General features: G+C 38.6%; 1 protein-coding gene across 3 annotated transcripts in view; it reads right to left on the reverse strand.

Moving 5' to 3' along the window:
* Nucleotides 1–442: 442 nt before the first annotated feature.
* vps13d (vacuolar protein sorting 13 homolog D) overlaps nt 443–23,603 on the reverse strand; it is a 107,331-nt gene continuing 84,170 nt past the window's right edge. For all 3 annotated transcript variants that reach the window (XM_017436743.3, XM_017436744.3, XM_017436742.3), the window contains exons 50-69: nt 22,724–22,854; nt 20,929–21,104; nt 19,859–19,982; nt 19,348–19,583; nt 19,138–19,240; nt 18,739–18,896; nt 18,180–18,288; nt 17,103–17,273; nt 16,596–16,700; nt 12,115–12,264; nt 10,014–10,163; nt 9,315–9,411; nt 9,076–9,224; nt 7,519–7,653; nt 3,599–3,766; nt 3,331–3,463; nt 2,825–3,020; nt 2,465–2,596; nt 2,133–2,373; nt 443–1,215 (exon numbers count right to left, since the gene is read on the reverse strand). In XM_017436743.3, coding sequence (XP_017292232.1) covers nt 1,084–1,215; nt 2,133–2,373; nt 2,465–2,596; nt 2,825–3,020; nt 3,331–3,463; nt 3,599–3,766; nt 7,519–7,653; nt 9,076–9,224; nt 9,315–9,411; nt 10,014–10,163; nt 12,115–12,264; nt 16,596–16,700; nt 17,103–17,273; nt 18,180–18,288; nt 18,739–18,896; nt 19,138–19,240; nt 19,348–19,583; nt 19,859–19,982; nt 20,929–21,104; nt 22,724–22,854 — 2,996 coding nt within the window. In that variant the 3' untranslated portion in view covers nt 443–1,083. The remainder of the gene's footprint in view (nt 1,216–2,132; nt 2,374–2,464; nt 2,597–2,824; nt 3,021–3,330; nt 3,464–3,598; nt 3,767–7,518; nt 7,654–9,075; nt 9,225–9,314; nt 9,412–10,013; nt 10,164–12,114; nt 12,265–16,595; nt 16,701–17,102; nt 17,274–18,179; nt 18,289–18,738; nt 18,897–19,137; nt 19,241–19,347; nt 19,584–19,858; nt 19,983–20,928; nt 21,105–22,723; nt 22,855–23,603) is intronic.

A 23,603-nucleotide genomic window follows, 5' to 3' on the forward strand; every position in this document is an offset into this window, starting at 1 on the left:
CAAAATTAAACGAAATAAACATTTGAAATATATGAGTTTGTATGTAATGTATGAATATAATATACAAGTTTCACTTTTTAAATGGAATTACTGAAATCAATCTACTTTTTCATGATATTCTAATTTTATGACCAGCACCTGTATATAGAAGCAACAAACTAGAAGGATTACCAAGGAGTGAATACTTTTTCAAAGCACTGTATCTACAGGTTATGCTTTTTATGGCGTATGAAATTACAGTAAAGCCGGATATTAACCCATGAAATGTAAAGTGATCTTTAAATACAGCTATTAAAACACTGGTGGGTGGTGAAAAGAATATTACTGTGCAAGTCTTCTGTATTAAACCTGATCCTGTACACACCTGACTGTAAATCCTGTCAAATGAAAGAATAAAGTGCATCTGTTTAAGTATGGTCAGAAAACAACAAGAACCACTCCATCAGTGTTGCAGTTTGGTGCTTTATTTGCTAGAGTTTTCATGTAGATCCCAGAGTCAGTTTCTTTTCCAACAGGACTCACCTGATACTCTGAATAGAAACAGGGTTCTAACAATCAGCAAGAAACTCCAAAAAGTGCCTTACAAACAACACTGAGCTTGTTAAAAAAAAACAAAACTTGATAGATACAAGATGGAGGTCATTGTAAAAAGAAGGGCACAGTGTGACTAATTTTCTGTGTGTGTGTGTGTGTAAAGGGGGGGGTCCTTCCCCTCTTTGTGTCAGTGCAATTTGTTCTCCCCAACTCTAAAATTTTCTTAAACACAAAATATAGAGGTAAAAGCAGTTTGTTACAGTTCACTTAATGAGTTTGTTTTAATATGAACTCTTCTCTCTCTATATATATCACAATATATACACAGATTTATACCATTGCTGTGTAGCATTCAATTTACATTTCTGTTCATTTGGGCCTGCTATCATCACTGGTCCTGCATGTACACAATTAAACTAACAGTGAGACAACCAGTTTTTTTAGAAAATCAAACATCATGTTTTCTGTGTATTTATTTTGCAGCAGCCTTTCAGTCTGTTCAGGTCTTAAGAAAACCCTTTCAGGCAGCTTTAAAAGAAAAAGTCCTCATCAAGATTCGAGCAGCAAGCAGTCCTCATTTTGGTCTGTGGGCAGCATGAGCTGCTGCTCGTAGTACAGACTCTTGGCATAGTTGATTTCTTGAGAGATCTTGATGGCAAGGCTCTCACTCTTTACATGGACCTGAGGAGAAGAGTAATACGTCAATTACAACACTTTGACTGCTGTACATTATGTGTACAGTCAGAACATACCTGGTTCAGAGGTAAAATGGACTTTTCTAGTTGTGTTGACCTAAAGGTACTATCTCACTGGTATGTGACTGTTAGAGACTATTTGGTGAACAGCATTCACAAGGGAGTCTCCAAAATGTATGCAGGGGTTCTCAGTTACCTTCTAGAAGTGGCAGATGTTTGCAGTCTTGTTGCTTGGATTTTGAACATGTTTAAAATGTTTGTGCAACAAGTTTTCTCTCATTGCAGCCATCTAGAACCCATTTTAAAGTTCCCAAGGGCTGCATTCTGACACCTGTGTGGAAAGCATGTCCAGGTCTAAAACCTGTTTTCTTGCAATTTTGAGTTGCTAACTCATCTCCAACAGTCACAGCCCAGTGAGATACACTTTTCTACTACAAAATAAATGTCTGCCGCAGTGCAGCAGTACCACAACAAACAGTGGATTTTGTCCTGAAACAATGCAGGACAGTTATATGTGTAGCTTGCCAAGGTAGTTTCTTAGCTTGTTTAGTATGTTGTTTATGTAATTTTCTGGCACTCATTTTCAAAAACCCACTGGGGAAAAAATACAACTCTTTCAATGTAGTCTTTAGAAATGTGACTTAGAGGGAAGCTGAAGGTGGTAATACTTATGTTTACAATGGCAATAGGTCCCTGTGCCGCCACTTCTAAATATCTCAGAATTTTGGACTTTTCTATTGTATAGCATAATTGACAGCCCAATTCCAGAACTTTTGTTTTTTGTTTTTACCATCAGAAACAGTCAATTCCCATCTCAGCTTTTCAACTTCTTTTTCTCTCATTCTCACCCACACATATTAACAAGTACAATCCAGAAATGTCAGTGATGTGTCTGAGTCTCACCATGGGTTTCTGGTGGGAGGGACCAGGAATAGCAACCCCACTGCTGGTGTTCTCTGCCTTTTTGGTAAGTTGCACATACACCTTCCCATGATCTTTAAACACCAGACAGTGGTAGAGGTCATCGTATTTGACCTCTAGGAAGATGCCCTCTCGGTCGACATAGTCCCCCTGCTTCAAGAAATAGACCACCTTGGAGGAGATGAGAACGTAGTACCCATCAATTGGTTCCACAGCGATAAAGCTGGTGTGGGAAACAAATGGCATATTGTGAGTGTGACTAAAATGTGAGTTTTAAGGTACTGATTCATAAATAAAAGTCAGGAGAGACTCACAACTCGGAGTGAATATTATCAGTGAGGCGGAAGAGCTGCTCCTGCCCGTCTGCCTGTGCGGCTGAATATCGAGGCAGCAGACCTTGAGGTCCTTTACAGCAGCGAGGCTTCCTGACCCGCTGCAAACACAGTCTGAACAACACAGCAACACAACAAGAACACTTGACTACAGCACAGTAGTAGTATTTCCCATACATCTGGCATTTAAGAAATAAAAATTATTTTTGGAATCCTAACCAACCTAAAACAGAAAATGTTTAGTCTGATTTAAAATCAGACAGTGGGAAAAAAAGGTGATGTGTTTTTTATACAATGTATGTAAACATAAACTGGTTTTAACTATGAATACAATTATCCCACCTGTGATTACTAAGACTGGCCATGTCCCGGACTGTTTGGGCTGTCTCTGATGCAAAATCCAGAGCTCCAGCAACAGGTTTGGTTACAGTACCCACAAGGCCTTTGCCCAGGCCTGAGAAGAAGCCACTGACCCCACCCTCTGTTTTCACACCCTCCACTGTGGAGGTGATGATGCTGGTCATCCCACCAATGATACCTAAAAGAGAAAAGGTTAGTTATTTGTATAAACTTCAAATTTATTGTGAAGCAGATCAAAAACAAGTTTTGAAAAACAAAGCAACTGGACTTTTATTCACCAATACACACCATCACAGGCAGCTATAATGATAGGAACAAGTATGTCTATATAACAAGGAAAACACATTCAACAACACAGACTGTTAGGGCTTTAAAACATTCTTCTGATTAGCACAGATAAAACATCAACTGTGGCTCAGTGAATGGCTGTTGTCTCTCTGCTCCTACTAAAAGCATCAATCTGTTCAATTAAAAAAGGTCTGACATACCATGAGCTAGTCCATGAATCCCTGCCACCAGGTGCTCTCCACTGGTGGCTCCGTGATATCTGATGTATTCCCGCTCGCTCTGGTGCTGGTTGTCCATAGTCTTCCCCAGCCCATCTGATAAAGTGCCTGCAAACTAACACAAATAGATGGAAATCTTCACACTGCCTTGAAAAACTACTGATCAGAGATTCTTGGCACTCTTTATTTTGAGTAACTATCCTAAAAGTACTTGACATGTAGTACAATGAGCAGGTAAGTTGGTCCATACCTTTGCGGCAGAGTTGGATACACCATGAGTTACATTGCGAATCAGACCGCTCACATTGCCATACTTGATAAGCTCAGACACTCCCTCAGTGACGTCATTCAAGAGGCCCATGGGGTTACCCAGAAAGTCAACGGAGCCAAGGATCTGAGCTGCCTGGCTCATCAGTTCCTAAAGAAGTAAAACACTGCACTGTAAAGAGCTGACAAGAAGCACGGTGTCAAAACCACAAGTAATGAAAATGAGTAAATACAGAAGGACTGGAACTATGGTACAGTGCTATAAAATTATTGCAAGAGTCCTCAATTATGCATTATAAATGGAGCTGTTGCCAGGATATTATAGGAAAGGCTACCACTACTGCTAAGTGTTATTGCTATAATGATACATTGTCTATACTTACTGGGTTTCATTAAGGCTGTTTTGTTTGTGATTTTAAACCACTGGTCTCAGACAAAGATATCAGAGGTGTGCTTGCATAGGCCATGCGAAGTTAAATAGATCTCTCATGTAAAGAAATCAAGACTGGACACAAAGACTTGTATTGGTACAACCCCAATTCCAATAAAGTTAGAATGTTGTGGAAAATTTAAATAAAAATAGAATGCAATGATTTGCAAATCTCATAAACCCATGTTTCATTCACATTGGAACATGGTATACCTATTAAATATTTCAATTAAGAAATTGTACCCTTTTTTGTGGAAAAAATAACATCATTTTGAATTTGATGGCAGCAACACATCTCAAAGAAGTTGTTCCAGGGCCACGTTTACCACTGTGCACTGTGCATCCCCTCTTCTTTTAACACCACTCTGTAAATGTCTAGGAAGCAAAGAGAGCAGCTGCTGGAGGCTTTGGAGGAAAATCTTGTCACATTCTTGCCTGGAGGATTCTAGCTGTTCAACAGTTCTGGGGCTTATTTGCTGGAAGTGAGTGTATGTTATTATATTTTTGTACATATATATATATATATATATATATATATATATTTGTGTATTTGTATATTTCTGTACTGATGTTGCCTTTCCAGATGTGTAACTAGCCCATGCCACTGGCACTAATGTACCCCCCCATGCCATCAGAGAAGCAGGTTTTTGAACTCCCCTCTTTGTTACAGAATATGTGGTTGTCTGCAGTTTACACAAAGAATTTCAGATTTAGATTTGTCTGAACAGAACAGTTTTTCACTTTGCCTCAGTACATTTTAAAAGAGCTTTGGCTCAAGGAAGACTGGTAAATTTCTAGATGGTGTTTACACATGCCTTGTTCTTTCCATGACAGAGCGTTAACCATCATTTGTGGACGGTACAGTGAACTGTGTTTACAGATAATGAGTTGTAGAAATGTGATGTAGTACAGAATCAGACCTGAGGGCCTGAAGATCACAGACATCCAAGACTGACTTTCAGTGTTGTCTTTTGAGCTCAAAGATTTCTCCAGATTTCTTAAAGCTTTTGATGATAATATGAACTGTAGATGACTGGATATTCAAAATTTCCCCAATTTTCTGTTGAGGAACATTATTCTGAAATTTTTGCACTACTTTCAGACAGTTTTTCACAGCCTGGTAAACCTCTGCCCATCTTTACTTTTGATATTCAACTTCTCTAAAATGCTCTTTTAATACCCAGTCCTCTTACAGATCTGTTGCCCACTAACCTAATGTGCTGTAAAATGTGTCTTATTTGTACCACTTGCTTTCACAGCTTTTCTGTCTTTTCTGAGATGTGTTGCTGCCATAAAATCAAAAAGTTTCCACCCAAACTGGTACAGTTTCTTAGTTTCAACATTTGATATATTTACGGTGTTCCACTGGATGAAATATGGGTTTAAGATAAGATAAACTTTTATTGATGCCACAATGGGGAAATTTGCATGTACTGCAGCTCAATACAAAAAGGTTGAGATGAGAAAGAAAACACTATGTACATCATATACACATAAGTATATATATATATACATACATATACCCACCTATACATTAACCAAATATACATCCACACACATATACATCAATGAACACTATATATACAGATAACAGTACAGTGAATAAATGAAATGTTTATGGTGATGGCAGTGGAGGTGAGGTGTCCAAGTGACTCATAATATCATGTTGTGTTATACAGCCTAACTGCGGTTTATGATGGTTTTTAGCCATTGCATTCTGTTTTTATTTACATTTCACACAATGTGACAACTTTTTCAGATTTACTACTGAAGATAGATAAATTAAAAGAGGGATGTGTACTGAAAACATAAGGAATGATCATGTAAATAAATTATTCCAAGTTCATGAAATGACAGAATTACTGAATCAAAGAAATTCATTGTTAAGTAACATGAAAATAATTTTACCAACAGAGATTTTAAAAATCAGGAAGAGGAAAGAATATCTTTAAAGAAGAAAAAACACTTCTAGGCTTAATCTAGATAAGTGAAAATATGAAACAATTAAGTGCAAAAAATACAAAAAGAAAATTAGAATTTCTAAGAGAAGACACAAAGCACAGTCTAGGCAAATATTAAGAAAATGATGCCTTTTTGTGGCTTTAGTTCAAACTTGAGGTAAAAATTAAAAACTTCATCCAGAGGACCTAAGGGATCTGGAGAGATCAAAAAGGCTCATAATAATAATCAATCCTGCAAGTGACACTAACATTGACAAAGGTTTCTGCATTGCACTAAGAGAGAAATGGTTCAACTTTAGCAATGTGTTGTCAAATGATAAAATGCAGTCTTTGTCACATTTCAATTTGTGAAACTTAAATTACAACTGAGTAAGAGACCTAACTTAATTTGCTTTGAGGAATTCATTACCAGAGCTCTAAGTTTTTCTTCAAGTCTCTGGGTATTAGTACCTGTTACTAAAACTTCTGATTTGTCCTGAATGAGCTGAAGAAAACTTATTCCATCCACAACCATTAAAAGTGAGAGCAGTATAAAGCTGTTTATCATCAGCATAAATGTGAAAATTGACGTTGTGTCTCCTGTTGGTGTTCCCTAGTAGTAGAATGTATAGAATAAAAAATGTGGGCCTAAAATTGATCCCCGTGGAACTCCACATTTTATTTCTAATGTATAATGTTTAGATGAACAAACAATTCTCTGTCTCTGAGATCAAATTTAAACCACCTCAGTAGAGTTACAGAGCACCCAATCATGCTTTCATTTACTGAAATACACTTTGGAAAACAAGATAAGCAGATCTGAACCATTAAAAAAATCTTATTATTTGTCATTAGAGTGGTTTTTAAATCTGGACATGTTTGTTGTCAGAGGGGAGCTTCCATACAGGTGTCAATAGATGTCTCTAGAGACTGAGATGGGTTGGAGATGTCCACAGCAACTCTGGGTATTTTTCTTACTTGAACTTTAACTACTTATGAGCTTTTGCTGTTATTAACCTTTATTTAACCAAACAAATGCTACTGAGATCTCAGATCTCTTTTTACCAGGAGGTAGCCGGAGTGCCCGGAGAAACCCTACGCAAACATGATGAGAACATGCAAACTGCACAAAGAAAGAACCCAATCCAGGATTTGAACCCAGGACCTCCTTGTTGTGAGGCAACAGTGCTGCCCACGACACTGTTAAGCAAGTCAAAAAAGCAAGTGAGCTTGTAGTACAGCAAATGTATCATAATATGATATGATTTTAAAATGGGGTGGCAGAGAATAATTTCACTCTGAGCTAAAGTTGTGATGTAACTGTGCCCTTGCAATCTAAAAAGACCACTGAACCTGAGATTTTGAGCCAAATGAAAAGATAAATTTGTTTGATAAGTTTTGGAGTTGTTATTTACATCAAGCACCCAAATAAATGATCTCCAGCACAAAAAACTGAACTAAATCTAATGGGAATGTGTTTAGATATAATAGCAGTACTCCAGACATGCTAAACAACATTGTGTGCGCTCTAACCTCTCTGAAGTGCTTGAGAATGTCGTTTAGGATGATCTGTTGGGTCTCGTAGGGGTGCACTCTGGTGAACGGATACATCTTGATGACAGCATCTTCAAAGCGAACCAGAGGAAAGCCCAGAGTACCTTTCAGAGCCTACAACAACAAACAAGCATCCACAAAAAAAAGGGAGGAGAACAAATGACCAGTCGGTTTATAACAACCTCACAGTTGTGCTGTGTTAGAAAACTGTTTGAACCTTAAATCTTTTTAAATCACCTCAAGCAACCCAACCGCCTTGATATAGTTGTTTTCTACTACTGCATTGTGCTTGAGACACCTTTTGTCTTTCAACACTTCTTGGTTTTTATCTGTACATTTGGGACCTGCTTGCTCTAGCTAGCATTAGCTTAGCATGGCTTCTGGTTCTTCTGTTCTCAGCATATTGATATGCCACACCTGTAAAGTGGATGGATTATCTCATCAAAGGAGAAGTGCTCACTAACACAAATTTACACAAATTTGCGCCTGTCACAGTAAAACAGATGGTTTGATGCTTCAGAGTAATAGATTTCCTCCACAGTTGATCCTGTAAGGAAAACTCTGTGCCACAGTGAACCTTTAATTAGCTGCTTTTTACAAAAATTGTAGGCTGTTTTATTATATTTAGTTGTTGTCTGTCAAGTGTCTTAGGAATTAGGCAAACAAAAAGTTGCTGTTTCACAATCAGCATACTTTTGCCAGACCAGTGCCCAGATTGAGGACTATTGCCCAACTAAATGAACAAATATAATTGTTTTACTTATATTATAATGTTACTAGTGAATACTGTGGCGAGTTTCTCTTGTGCCTTGTGAAGAATCACTTATGGCTGTGTGCAAAAGATCTGTGGCACAAAATGCTTGGTCAATCTTTGTTTTTTCTTTTTCAATCTGTTGCTACATTAAAGTTCTGTCCAGAATGATCAAGCCAAGGCCAGTCAAGTTTTCTAACTGAACAAACAATAATTATATTTAGTGACACCTTTTCTCTGAGGTCTACCTCCTTTCCTCCCTGGGCTCTTGCAGTGCCTCAACATCTCCAGTCTGCTGGAGATGTTTCAAGACATTTTTCCTGCAGGCTCCCAATCCAAAATATCATGTGGTGTGACAATTAGAGCATCATGTTAGAATTTAACCACACATCTGCTGTCAGTGTGACAAAGTTGCCTGGAGCTCAGTGCAGTGCTGTTTGCAGAGATCCTTTTACAGTTTTGAGTAACTCCTTAGTTTAAAACCAAAGTCATCTCAAATTTGTGACCTTCTGTGACTTTGGTCACAAATACTTGCACAGTTGTATGAAGAGGCTAGCCCTGTTCAACCCTCACCACTTAACCACATCGGTGGAAATCTATCTTCAAATGATGGTTGAGTGACAAATTGTAACCCATCACCCAACCCCAATTCCCAAAATGCTCAAATATCATTTTGAATTGAAAATAAGCACATATTTCTGGACAGGTGAAGTGTTGATCTATGTCTGTCAGCTTTCTTCTCTATCTTTGCAGTATTTCAGTGAAAATACATAAAGTTGTGTTACCTTGAGGTCTGGAGGGAGCTTAGGAGAGGTGAAGACGCTGAGTTTGATCTGAGGGAGGCTGATCTTCAAATTCTCAAAATAGTAGCGTTTAGGAGGTCCCGCTTCCTCACTGGGTCTTTCGTGCAAGTTTTCATCCAGTTTCTCCAACTCTGCATTAATTAAAGTTGATCATTTATGTTTACATTTTAGCACATGTCCTGCTTCTTCACTGCAGCATTCAACTATTAACAGAGACTCACCAGCTTCCACCTCTCCATAACCAAAGAAGCTGAGGAGCTTGAGCAGAAGTTTCTCCTCAATGATGACAGTAAAGTGGCGTGCAGTTACCATGAGATGCTGAGAACACATCACAGTCACATCATTAGTTACATGATCCTGATTGCATTATTTGTACTCTGATTATGGCAGATAGAATGGGCTCATTTGAAGGTACTGCTGCCACTGTTACTACCAGATTATGTAAACCTCTGATTGGAAGTGACTGAACTAGTGAGGAAAGACTTCTGGTGGTGTTAAAGTAGTGGAACAAACACCAGTAGGCATTAAAACATTGTCTATAGTGTTTGTTTTTCATGAACAAATCAACACTTGTTCTAAACAACAGTTAAAAACTGTTAAAAGTTTGGTTTCAAATATTTTGTTCAAATATGGATGGATGGAACTTACATTTCACAAAATCAATGTCAATTTTATTTATATAGCACATTTAAAAACAACAGTAGTTGACCACAGTGCTTCACAATTTACGCCAACCACAACGCAGTCCTTTGAGTCATAATTAAATTGAATCGAGAGGTGCCTAAAGATCCCCACCCCTCTGGTGTACATTGAGGTAACATTCCACACTTCATACTGTGATGAGCACCAACAACAAAATCTTACCTGATCTCATTTACTGTTTTATCTAGTGGTTTTGTGATTGAGCATGTGACACCTACCTTGAAGAGTTCAGTAAGTGCAAGTCTGCTGGGAACCTTGACTGAGTTAACCTGCAGAGCAGGGCCACTGTCGTTTCCAAAGCTCTCACCAGAACTGGGAGTCACACAAAGCATCACAGGTTGTGTGGTGCCCAATAACTGGTTGTCTACCTGAAAATATAACAACATAGAGAAAACAATTATCTATGAATGAAAAAAATGAATAAACTAAATATATTTACATCCAGTTGCAATAGCAAGTCACAGCATTGGAAATGGACAGCAGTTATGTTAGAGTGCCATACAACCAGATATTTCCTAAATGTTTGGATTTATAAAACCCCCATCCCCAAGAAGCCTCAGATTACTGGTCCTACTGACTATAGGCCTGTGGCTCTGACGTCTGTAGTCATGAAGACATTTGAGCGACTGGTCCTCTCCCATCTTAAGACCATCACCGCCCCTCTCCTCGACCCGCTGCAGTTCGCCTACAGAGCTAACAGGTCTGTAGATGATGCTATTAAACTGGTCCACCATTTCATCCTGCAACATCTGGACACCCCAAAAGCCTACGCCAGGATCCAGGATCTTATTAATGCTTCTCTAAGAGGAAAACTTATTCATATCTAAATGGTCTATAAGACCTGTTATCACTGTATCAACTTTAATATTTCCTCTTAGATGAAAGTTTTGATCCAAGTTAAATAATAGACTTTAAAATATTCCCATTGATTTATAGATCACTGAATGGCTCTGTACCTAGTATACTAAAGACTTGTCATCATTATTAGTATCATTTTATCAACTGTTCTGTTAGCTAGAATTGCTTTTGACCTGATTGATGTTTCTATCTCTGTATTTCTGTATTTGATTTTGATGTTTTTATCTCTGTATTTCTTCTGTATTTGATTCTGTACCTGATTGTTGTTTAGGTTATACATCACTGAATGTCTTACAGATTGTTAGTTTATTCAAATTACCTGTTATAGTCAAACCAATCATACTATTAGCTAATCTGTATATTAATCTGTATTTTATACTGTATTTATATTCTGTGTTGCTAAAGGCCTATCTGAGGGCTTGCATTGCAAATTAGCCTAGACTATAAAAGTTCTAGTTTTGGTATTTTTTAACACTTAAAATGCCATCTCACTGGAATAGCTGATGACTCAAAATTTTAAGAAATTTGCAAGAAAATACACAAATTTTCAGTTGAAGTCTCACTAAATTTTGAATGGTTGTGACCAACAAGCCATAAGGCCACATTTTGTGCATCTAGTTTCTGAAAATCACCACCTATTTTCAGCTAAAAATATCTTAGAAATATTTGTAATTCTCAAGCCACAGTATATGAAAAATAGATAATGCTTATTTAAACAAACAAAAAAAAACCTGAAATATAAATAATAAAAAATAGTTGAGTGTATGGAAGATTCACAGACAGTCAAGAACTTTTTTTCTGAATTTAAGTTAGAAATTAACTAAATTATCCCGAGGTGTGAGTGAGAGTGAATGGTTGTTGTCTCATTTATCTTCATATGGCCCTGTGATGCACTGGAGACCTGTCCAGGGTGTCCCCCGGCTCTAGGCAAATGACCAGTGGAGATAGGCACCAGAAAATAGATTGAGGGATGGGCGAATTTTTTTAAACAGACAACTGTTTTTTGTCATTTACAAATTAATTTGTCAAATTGAGTTTTCATGAGTTTCTTCAGCAATGGTGAGTTGGATCTGATCCACTTTTTTATTACATAGCCCACAAGCCCTGTACAAAGGTTAACAAAGGTTCAGGTTGCAGCTGGAGGGCACTAAGACATCTCAACCTTACATCTTGTAAATAGCTTTAAGTGAGAAACTTGCTGAGTCAAGCATGGGGTACTCTGGGACCTGTGGGGGACTAATAAGACATTTTGAAAATTTACGTTTTCTGGGCTATTGCATGGCTCTTTGTCCTACAACTCTGTCATTTGCTGAATTGAGGTGGGACATGAGTCAAACCAGTCAAACTGGGATGCAGCCACACAGCTTGTGTGGAGCCAGCTTTTTTATTGTGTAACTTTGCTCTTGACTGACAAAAAGTCAGAAAAGTGACCTCTGCTTTGAGGATGCACATGCAGCTTACCTGGATATTCTGGACGCACAGCTCCAGCACTTCACTGGCTGCAGTGCGTGTGAAGTGAACATTCACACCAGACAATGTAGCAAAAAGCAGCTCCTCAGGAACCTTGTTAACCAATGACAAACCCAGACCCTCATCCAAACTGACCACCACCTGTTCATGAACACAAAAAGGACATTTAATTCCACTGACGTGATGAACTGCACACAGCATGTGGAAAAACTATGGATTTTAACAGGAATGTAAAAGAAGTTCAATATGAAATTAATGACTTATTTGCACTAGAGGCATACTGATTAGAGGCATAGTGATAAAAAAGCAGAGGTCATCAAATATTAAGACAGACAAAGCAAAAAAAAAAAACTATAATGCATGACATGGTACATACAAGAGCTGGTCAACATATATGCCTTTAAAAAATATTCACTCCCTTGGATGTTTTACCCTTTTATTGCTATTATAAATCAGTCATGGTCAATATAAATTGGCATTTGTAAAAAAAAAAAACTTTCTATGACAAAATGAAAACTGATTTTTACAAAGTAATGCCAAATAAATAAAAACATGTAATGTGAAATAAGTGATCAGTCACATCCATCAGTATTTAGTCCGGGAACCTTTGGCTGCAATCACAGCACTGAGACTGTGTGGATAAGTCTTATCAGTCTTGCACATCGGGACACTGTAATTTTACCCCATTCTTCTTTACAGAACTGCTCAAACTCTGTCAGGTTGTGTAGATCGGACATGAACAGCCCTTTTAAGAAGAACAACAAATTCTCTTCTGAATTTAGGTCTGGGTTTTGACTCACCCACTCCAGAACATTCACCTTGTTGTCTTTAAACCAGTTCTGTGTAGTTTTTGCTGTGAGCTTCAGGTTGTTCATATCACTAACTCAGAGAAGTGAGTGATCTTGAGAAATGGGGTCCAGTATACGGAAAAAAATCCAATATTTTAGTTTCAGCACCTATCTTTTTAGGTTGACCAAAACTAAAAAGTCTCATTTAGAAGGGGTCCAGCAAACAAGGTGTCCTAGGCATCAAAACTAAGTGGCACAATTGTAAGGCACACTCAAAACATGTTGATGAAAGACAAATAATTTAAATCTGAATCTTAATATTCAGAGAGTTGATCGGCTCACAGTCTAAAACCTTTATTGGCTGAATTTCAGTATTACTAATAAGATAATATATATGTCAGGTTAACTGGAGATTCCAAATGTCCCCTCAGGAAAAGGCTGCGTGTGAATGTCTGTCTTGTTTGTCTCTATATGTGGCCCTGTGATAGACTTGCAACCTGTCCAAGCTGCACCCTGCTTCTTGCCCAACGACTGCTAGAGACAGATCTGTGGCTTTCAGACAAAAAGTGGTATGTACTAAGTTTGCTACTGGACTCCACAGCAGATTGCTGGGAGGTTCAGTAAAAAGCAGCCTGAGTTTTCAAAGCTACTAGTTTGCATGAAAAGTTGTCACGTGTTGCCAAAAAGCAGCTCTTGCACTATTGTCCAAACACATATTTCCTCGAAGATGAGAAGTTTAGCTGAAAAGATTAACTCACTAGCTAACTAACTAACAAATTGGTGGACGGATGAATGGATTTGTCAATGTAAGCCAAGCCTACAACAAAATTTAAAATGCAGCTCTATATGATGCATTAACAAGCACACATGCATCACTAAAAGAGACATAATTTAAAAAAAAACATTCATAAAACCCTGTGGCATTAAACACAGTACAATGCACAGCTCATAAAACAGTGAAGAAAGACTAAACGCAGATCCATGTGTAGCTGGATACTGAGTTGTGGTTGCAGCATGTTTAATTTAAAATGTGAGTCGCTGTGGGAAAGAAGCTTTTCCTGAATCTGGATGTCTGTTTTGAGTGCTCTGTCGTGTTGGCCTGAAGGTAGGAGCTTAAACAGATGGTGTGCGTGGTGAGTGGGGTCTTTGCTTCTAGTGCAGCAGTGGTAGCGTGAACTGGCAAGGTTGTCGAGGGAAGGCAGAGGGAGGTTTTTTTGTCTGATGCTGTGCACACAGTGTGCCACACTATGATGCCATGGGTCAAGATGCCTTTTGATGGCAGCTCAGAAGAAGGTCAGTAGCAATTCCCTCTGGTGGTTGTTTTTCCTGAGGATTCTCACAAAGTGCAGATGTGATGCTATACCAAGGCAGACTGGTGTAAGCAAACAAACACACAAAAAGCACCAAGCTGGAGGGTAAAAAAGCTGCTGCACAAAAGCGCCACCACTAGTTGTCTGCCACTCGCCAGAAATAAATGAATGGTAATAAATGGTAAATGGGTGATGTTTTTGAAGCACTTTTCTAATCTTGTTGAGTACTCCAAGTGCTGTTCACTACATGCTACAAATTTCTAGTAAACAACACTTTTCTCTGTTGTACAAACTCTCAAACACAGGTGAAGGCTTTATATACAGTGGGGGAAAAAGTATTTAGTCAGTCACCAATTGAGCAAGTTCTCCCACTTAAAAAGATGAGAGAGGCCTGTAATTGACATCTTAGGTAGACCTCAACTATGAGAGACAAAATGAGAAAAAAAATTCAGAAAATCACATTGTCTGAATTTTAAAGAATTTATTTGCAAATAAGGGTGGAAAATAAGTATTTGGTCAATAGCAAAAGTTCATCTCAATACTTTGTAATATATCCTTTGTTGGCAATAACAAAGGTCAAAAGGTTTCTGTAAGTCTTCACAAGGTCGGCACACACCGTTGCTGGAATGTTGGCCCATTCTTCCAAGCAGATCTCCTCTAAAGCAGTGATGTTCTGGGGCTGGCGGCGGGCAACACGGGCTTTCAACTCCCTCCAAAGATTTTCGATGGGGTTGAGATCTGGAGACTGGCTCGGCCACTCCAGGACGAAGCCAGGCCTTTGTTGCCCTGGCAGTGTGCTTGGGATCATTGTCGTGCTGAAAGACCCAGCCATGTTTCATCTTCAATGTTCTCACTGATGGAAGGAGGTTTGCACTCAAAATCTCACAATACACGGCTCCATTCATTCTTTCATGCACATGGACCAGTCGTCCTGGTCCCTTTGCAGAGAAACAGCCCCAAAGCATGATGTTGCCACCCCCATGCTTCACAGTAGGTATGGTGATCTTTGGATGCAACTCAGCATTCACTCTCCTCCAAACACGACGAGTTGTGTTTATACCAAACAGGTCTACTTTGGTTTCATCTGACCACATGACATTCTCCCAATCCTCTTCTGGAACATCAACATGCTCTGTAGCAAACTTCAGACTCGCCTGGATATGTACTGGCTTAAGCAGGGGGACACGTCTGGCACTGTAGGATCTGAGTCCCTGGTGGAGTAGTGTGTTACTGACAGTAGCCTTTGTTACTTTGGTCCCAGCTCTCTGCAAGTCATTCATCAGGTCCCCCCGTGTGGTTCTGGGATTTTTGCTCACCATTCTCGGAATCATTCTGACCCCACGGGCTGAGATCTTGCGTGGAGCCCCTGATGGAGGGAGATTAGCAGTGGTCCTGTAGGTCTTCCATTTTCTGATTATCGCTCCCACAGTAGATTTCTTCACACCAAGCTGCTTGCTTATGGCAGATTCAGTCTTCCCAGCCTGGTGCAGGTCTACAATTCTGTTTCTGGTGTCCTTCGACAGCTCTTTGGTCTTCACCAAAGTGGAACTTGGAGTGTGACTGTTTGAGGTTGTGGGCAGGTTGCTTTTATACTGTTAACGAGTTCAAACAGGTGCCACTGATGCAGGTAATGAGTGGAGGACAGATGAGCCTCTTAGGGAAGAAGTTACAGGTCTGTGACAGCCAGAAATCTTGCTTGTTTGAAGGTGACCAAATACTTATTTTCTACCCTTATTTGCAAATAAATTCTTTAAAATTCAGACTCATTTTGTCTCTCATAGTTGAGGTCTACCTAAGATGTCAATTACAGGCCTCTCTCATCTTTTTAAGTGGGAGAACTTGCTCAATTGTTGACTGACTGAACACTTTTTTTCCTTACTGTATAAAGTGGGGTTCAGTGTTTGCCCAATAACTCCCCATAATAGGCTGCTCTTATAAAATGCCGAGATCTAAGGCACATGAAAAGATTCCTGAAATACAACCTGTAATAAAGCATGGTAGTCCTCTCATCCCTATTCTGTGGCTTTTAAAGATCTAATTTCACACATTTGTTTCTTTTTTGACAATTGGTCATTCTTCCTAAATGCATCCCGTCCTTAAGTTCTCATGCTTTTGCTCATTTAGTTTCTAGATAATATTCTAAGTTCCTGCACACAGTAAAAGAGTTATTTATAGTAATGGACAGTGACCATTGACTGGTTGGTTGTGCTATGGGAATTTCAAACAGGAACAGAGAGTTTGGCTAAGATTCATGTTTGAATGCCCAGAACAGTGCTTTTTAAGTATTTACTTTTTTGTTGATTATTGAAAGGTAAGTAACTGTGATGAGTCTAAAAACTCTACAAAAAACCTTTGAATCTGTGTCACTTCCTACCTCCAACTCCTGTTCGAGCTCTTTCTCTTTTACATCCTCTTTGTTTATTTCTTGTTCTGTGCTGGCTGAGCTTCGGGTTAATCTTCTTTGATTGAAGTCACTGATCTGGAGACAAAAACGGGAGAAAATTTAAACTGAGCAGAAAAGAACAGGGATGCAATAGGAGCACCATTATAGATGGTTACATTCAGAAAGAATAACTGTTGAATACAAGTATACCAAGAAAGAAAATTACAGATTTAAAATGCCCTCAAATTGTGCGTACAACTAGGAGTGAGAAACATGGACACACAAAAACACTTTTAGCTGTTCTGCTGTTTTTAACTTTTAGCTACAGTTTTGATGGTTTAGCTTTTTCTGTTCTGTTTATGTTTAAGTCAGCTAAGAACATTTTTGTGGGCAAGGAATTGTGATTCAAAACCTCAAAAGCAAGAAAGTTCAATTTGGTATTCTTTTAGAATCTTTAAAAAAAAAAACACTTTTTTTAAAATCAGGTCTTGTCCTTACCTGAAGGACACGTGTGGGCCCATCTGGGTGCACTTGAACTGACAAAACCCCTGATCCAGGTCTCATCTTCTGGTTGATGAACTGTTGGTCAGGGCTAAGCTCTAATAGACTCGAGTCTGGCCCCAGCACCACCTCTGCTCCATCACACATGCCAGCTATGCCTCCTTTCACCTGAGGGGTACAGGTTCAGGTTGGTCACTAGTTGAAACAGCAGTCAAGGCAAGTAAAACTTATTAATAAGCACATTTTAAAAAAATTGCCGTACAAAAAAAAAAATAAGTGTAACACAGAACAAATGCAAACATTAAATTAAAAAATCAATAAACACTATATGCATTGTTCTTAATGCTGGAAGTGATAACATGTTTTTAAGTCAATAAATGGGGGAGCAGGCACCTATGACTGTGATCAATAAGCACACTATCTATCCCAAAAAAGCATTGTGGTAATATACAGATACAAAATTTTGTGGCACAATAATTTTTAGACAAAAATGTTGACAATACAGTTTATAAAAACATGCAGGTGTTTCTGATTATCCTGAGCCTGACTTGTCAGAGATTCTTCCTTATAAATCTAACAAAGTGTAAATGAAAACATTGTTGATATGATGATTTTAAGACAGCTAATGTGGACAGCTTTTGACTGAGTCGACTGAACACTTCATTTCATGTCTACAGACTATAATAGCTGGAGTCCGTTCAAAAAAGTTAAAAAACAAAAGCAACTGGACTTCTATTCTGTAGTTGAAGACGTTTCGCTTCTCATCCGAGGAGCTTTCTCAGTTCAGAAGTAGAGAGTGTGGAGTTGAGCTTTTAAAGCTGAGATGTGATGTAAGCTGGATTGTTTGCAGATTGTTCTCACTCTCCTAACAATAGAGGCTCATTAGGGTCCTTGTTTGTCTGACTCACTGATGGGCCACTCTGGTCACATGAGTGCAGGTGTTGATTGGACTGAAACTGACTGGGGATCAGGCCTAAAGCTCCATTATATGTTTTTGAAAGCTGGAATCTGAGACCTCCTCCTCTGTTTAATGTTGGTTTCACCTTTTTGACATAAATGGCTTCCTTCACCTACCTGAACCACCAGCCGAGGAAGGCCACATGTCAACATGCCTGAGCTGAAGTACCATGTCTGGGTAGTACTGCGCCGAGAGTCTGGCCTCCGAAGCATCAAGGGCTCAAAACTGAGAGACACCAATATGTGGTCAGAGAAAAGAACTTCTTGCGCATAGTCTACAGCCCAATTCCAACAAAAAAGCTTTGGGACGTTGTGTAAAATAAACATTAAAAACAGATTGCATGATTTGCAAACCACAAAACTTCAGATTACATTAACAATGACACAAAGAAAACACATCAAATGTTTAAACTAATAAATTGTACCATTTATAAGAATTTCAAATTTGATGAGAGCACCACATCTGAAAAAGTTTTTTTTTACAATGGCTACATCCGTCAGAAATAAAGATGAAGTAATAAAAGAGTTTACTACGTTTCATTATGAATAAAATGTGAATTTATAACATTTGCAAATTTTTACAACTCTATTTTCTTTAAGTTTATAGTGAGGTTTGTAAATGATTGAGACATCTGTTGATGAGTTTAAAACCAAGATACAGCAGCACAGAACAAACCTGTTGTCACTGACAGCTGCTAGCCCAGCAATGTCGAGCACCAAGGACGAGTCAAGAGGTCGTGGCTGTGATGGCTTACTCTGGGGTGGAGAGGAGCCTTCGTGACAAAGCATGCCAGTCCCAGTCATCCTCCACAGCTGGGAGCGCTTGCCTGGCTCCTGTGCAAAAAGGAGTATGTATGCTGTTACACAGTCATCAGAAATAACCCTCCCAGTAGCTCTATGAAGGTTTTGAATCACTTCTGTAATAAAGAATTCTTGATAAATTTCTTTTTTTGACATCTAATAAATCTTGAACATTGCTGATGTTAGTGTAACTATTTTTTTTATCTTTCAACATAAGAGTAACTTTGGAAAACTTTTGCCAGCCTAACTACTTTATTACATTTGTTTTTGTCACCTTTTTTCTGAGGATGACTCTTTGAGTTTTGGGGTCCACATCAAGAACCAGCTCAGCACAGATGACCAGGTGCTGTCTTCCAACAGGTCTCCTCTCATTCTTTCTGCACATACAGGATAAGGCCATTAACTTTGGGACTAACATTGCCAAAAAGAAAGCACAGCAGTGTAATAGTCTGTTATTTTGAGTCAGGCAGTCATTGGTTCTTACTGTAAAAAGGTGTGTGTGGCTGCGATGTAGATGAAATTCTCGTAGTAGAGTTTGTTGTACTCTCTGAAGAAATTCATGTCAGCAGTGACCTCGGAAGATCCTGCTCCCTTCACAGTGAGTGTGAGGTATGGAGGCAGTGTAGGTTCATCACAGGCGTAGTCTAGTGCTGACATAGACTTAACCTCAGTATGAAGCCGGATATCAGCCACACCGTGCTGCCAGAACTGGATAGGTACCTGAAAGAATTCAAATAATCACAACTATCTGATCAGTTCTAGTGAATCGAGTATTCCCATTTAGCATTCGTGTACCATGACAGAATATCAAAATGTGACATTTTGTGTCTCTATTCTGTTGGGGGTGTTTTTCTCTGTGTATCTTTCTGCAGAGATCAATGCCTGCAAAGCTTTATCCTTCTGTTCTGTGTTTACTGGAAAGAAAAAACCTGTCTAGTCTATACTGATATGATCATCTTTTCTTTTTTTGTTTACCAAATCTTTGAGAGATTCACCTCAGAGTTGTTCTCAATGCGGAGTGGTGGAGGCAGCTGGTCAGTGTTGGTGAAGGAAATCTGGTAGGTGGCTCCCTTTAGGGTGATCTCTGTCCGCAGGAAGAAACAGTTGCCCAGCGTATCTCTGAACAAGAATCACACGAAAATCTTTGATATTGCTCAAAATACAGGTTTTAGAAAAAATAACAACATGTTAAGTAAGACACTGGAGGGATTTGAGTATCCCCGTGACCCTGGGGACTATGTTATCTAGGGCGTTTGCCCTAGTAGGGTCTCCAACGGCAAATTCGTCTAAAGGCAAGAGTCAGACTAAGAGCGCTTTAAAGACTTTAATGATGTAAGAAGACCATGTGCAACAGGCAACCTTGCCTGGATTAGAGAAACTGGGGCACAATCCTGAAGTCAAGCCTGGGAGGGATGCTTGCTGGGTCGCACCTGGTGGTTGGGCCTTGCCCACCCCNCCCCCCCCCCCCCCTCACACACACAAAACTAACAGGTAGCCACCTCCCTCTGGTCCACCACCTGTAGGGACAGTCATCAAGGTCGGGTACAATGCAAGCTGGGTGACAGGTGGAGGCGGAAACCTACAAGTGTTGATTCCCAGCGACACAAACTGGCTCTAGGTAAGTGCAATGTCACCTCACTGGGGGGAAAGGAATCAGAACGTGGGAGAGGTTGAGCAATACAAACTAGATATAGTTGGGCTCACCTCCACAGATAGCTCAAGCTCTGGGATCTATGTACACGTTCCAAACAGAAGATCCCAAAGGCAGTGTTTAAATTTTTTTTAAAATCTGGGACCAGGGTTATATTACTTTGTGTAGTTAATTTCTGGAATTTATTGCATTTTTTATAAATAATGTATATTGGGGAAAAAAATTGATGATTTCTAACAAAACTGTACATCCATACCACCAAGACACCAGCCACAACTTGGATCATATGGTGAAAGAGTCAAAGAAAAAAGAAAACAAAACTAGAAATGACTTCTTAAATAAACAACAGCCATGTTAGAGGAAATTCTCCAACTAAACAACACACTGAAGGTAAATTAGATTTGTTGGATTCACCTCATATTGATATGGAAGGATTTTGGTTTGTTGACCTCGAAACCTCCTGACCATGTACAGTTGGGGGTGTCCATGAGGCGCACACAGAGAAGCTGGTCATAATCATTGCGGGGCCAGTGAAAGACAACACTGGATCCTGGCAGGGTGGAAATGTACCCCTCTGGGTTGGACGTACACTACAGCACAAGGAAATAAAAATGACAGAAAACATTTATCATCTATATAATGACTTAATGACTTCCTGTGTTTATCAGGACACTGATGCAAGAAATTCTTTTGTACTTCGTGGAAAGCTATACACAGGTGTCCCAATTTTCATATTTATTTATAAAAGTAACGGATTAGGAAAGAATTGGTGTTACTTATTTTAAAATATTTTAATAAACAAACAAAAAAAGACATTTGTTTGGTGTTTGCTTATTAGTTAACATAGTAAACTGTTGTCAGGAGTTTCGACTAATTCGGTCAGAAATGTGACCTCAGGTAATTATTAGTAGTAAATCACAGATGCAGCGACTTCAAATGATCCATAATGCAGCGGCACGGCTTCTTACAGGAACCAGGAAGCATGACCATATAAGGCCAACTCTGGCCTCTTTACACTGGCTACCTGTCTTTTATTGTACAGAGTTTAAGATTCTTTTATTAACTTATAAAGCCTTAAATGGGTTGCCCCCCAATATCTTTGGGACCTTTTAAAATATCAGTCTGTGCAGAGAAATAATCAGCTGTCATTGACAGTTCCACGGACCCGTCTCAAGAAGAAAGGTGATCGGGCTTTTTCTGTAGTAGCTCCGATTTTATGGAATAATATACCTTTCCAGATCAGATCTGCCAACAGCCTGGATCATTTTAAATTGCTTTTAAAAACTCACTTTGATTCCTTGGCATTTAATTGAAGTAGTATTTTTACCTTGCTTTATTTTAAATTTTGTTATTGTTCTTCTTGTAAAGGACTTTGGTGCAGTTTTAAACCTGTTTTTAAAGCGCTATATAAATAAACATGACTTAACTTGACTAATTTTATTGTAAATCATATATTTGTGAAAATTTGTTTTTTTTGGACAAGTTTACTTACAGGTATTAAAATTAAAAAAGGAAGAAAATAATATCACATTTTTTATTGTTACTGATATGTGCCCTCTGTTTAGTCCTGGGGTAGTTCTGCTGTTAAATCATTATAACATAAAGACAATAATTCTGTAATGAGACCAAAAAGTGTACTTTCATTTCATGGTGTGTCTGTGTGTTTACAGTTACCTACATGCACATGACGCAGATCTGTTACAAACATGGCTTAGAGGGGAAAATGAGTCCTAATTATCAATGCTGATATTTACTAAGAAAAAAAACCCATGAGCAGTAAGTTTTGGATTTTTAAAAGGTACACTTTTGTATCCACACTAATCAAATATCCTTTTTCAGGGTATTCTTCAATTCACCACCTTGTAGGCTATGACAAACATCCTATTTAAAATCTTACCTTATACACAAGCTCCAGGTGTGTGGGAATTCTTTTTAATAGGGCAAAAAGGTGAAACTGATCTATCATCAGTTTTTTTTTCTAGATTTTAATGCAGAGGGTTTAAATAAAACTGATATATGAAACTTAGAGAGGATCCACACTTGTTTTTAAAATCTGTTTTTTGTTATGGATCAATTAATTTCAGTATTTGTTGCTTTTTGAGAGAGAAGCCTGAGCAAAATCTGATTTAGAAGCACAAGAGTCACTGTATTAACAAGCTATTCCTCACCAAAAGAATGAGAAGCAGAGCATCCTGTGGCTGTATCTTACCTTTCCTCGTGCAAACTCCCTCTGAGCGAAGGCCAGTTTATGTGTGGAGCAGTTGTCAAGCAAGTAGCGAGGGGCAAACGTTACTATGTGAGTGTCTCTGTAGTTTCCCTTTCCTTTGCGCACGCTGATGCCTGTGGTGATGAATTAAGAAATATTAATGCCATGTTTTTAATCCTTTGGTCATGTTTATCACATGCTGAATAGGGCTGCAGATATTGTGAAACTGATTTTCATCAGTAAATAAAATAAAACTAGTGAAATAATGTCTTTCAGTTAAGCATACATGAAAAGGACAGCATCCAGACAGTATTTTTATCAAAGAAAATAAAAACTCATCAAATGCAACACAGGGCAGGGATGAAATTCAAGGTCTCATCTAAATTTATCAACACTTTAAAATATTGAGTATAAACAAGGGTTGCAGTGTCATCCCAATATTTTTATTTTTTATTTTGTCGACATCAAAATTGCTCAAATTAACTTTGTGAAACAATTGGAAGAAGGATCATAAGTAACATCAATTATAAGCATGTCTTAAAGACATGAAAACGTTTTTGGACCTGAGCATCTTAGGAACAAACTTTGCAGCCTTCACTTCCTCTGGATTGCATTAACTTGGCCTCCAGTCCTAATACAAATCAATCAAATCAATCAAATTTTATTTGTATAGCACATTTCAGCAGCAAGGCATTTCAAGGTGCTTTACATAATTAAAAAACAAAATAAAAACAGCATGTGACAATGAATAAACAGTAAGAAAGAGGCAAACATCAAAAACCCGCACTCTAACCCTAATTTAGCCATAAGCAACTCTAAACAGGGGGGTTTTAAGTTGAGATTTAAAGGCACCCAGTGTTTCAGCTGTTTTACAGTTTTCTGG

The sequence above is a fragment of the Kryptolebias marmoratus genome, linkage group LG8 (genome assembly GCF_001649575.2).
Source record: "Kryptolebias marmoratus isolate JLee-2015 linkage group LG8, ASM164957v2, whole genome shotgun sequence".
In the NCBI taxonomy this organism is placed as follows: Eukaryota; Metazoa; Chordata; class Actinopteri; order Cyprinodontiformes; family Rivulidae; genus Kryptolebias; species Kryptolebias marmoratus.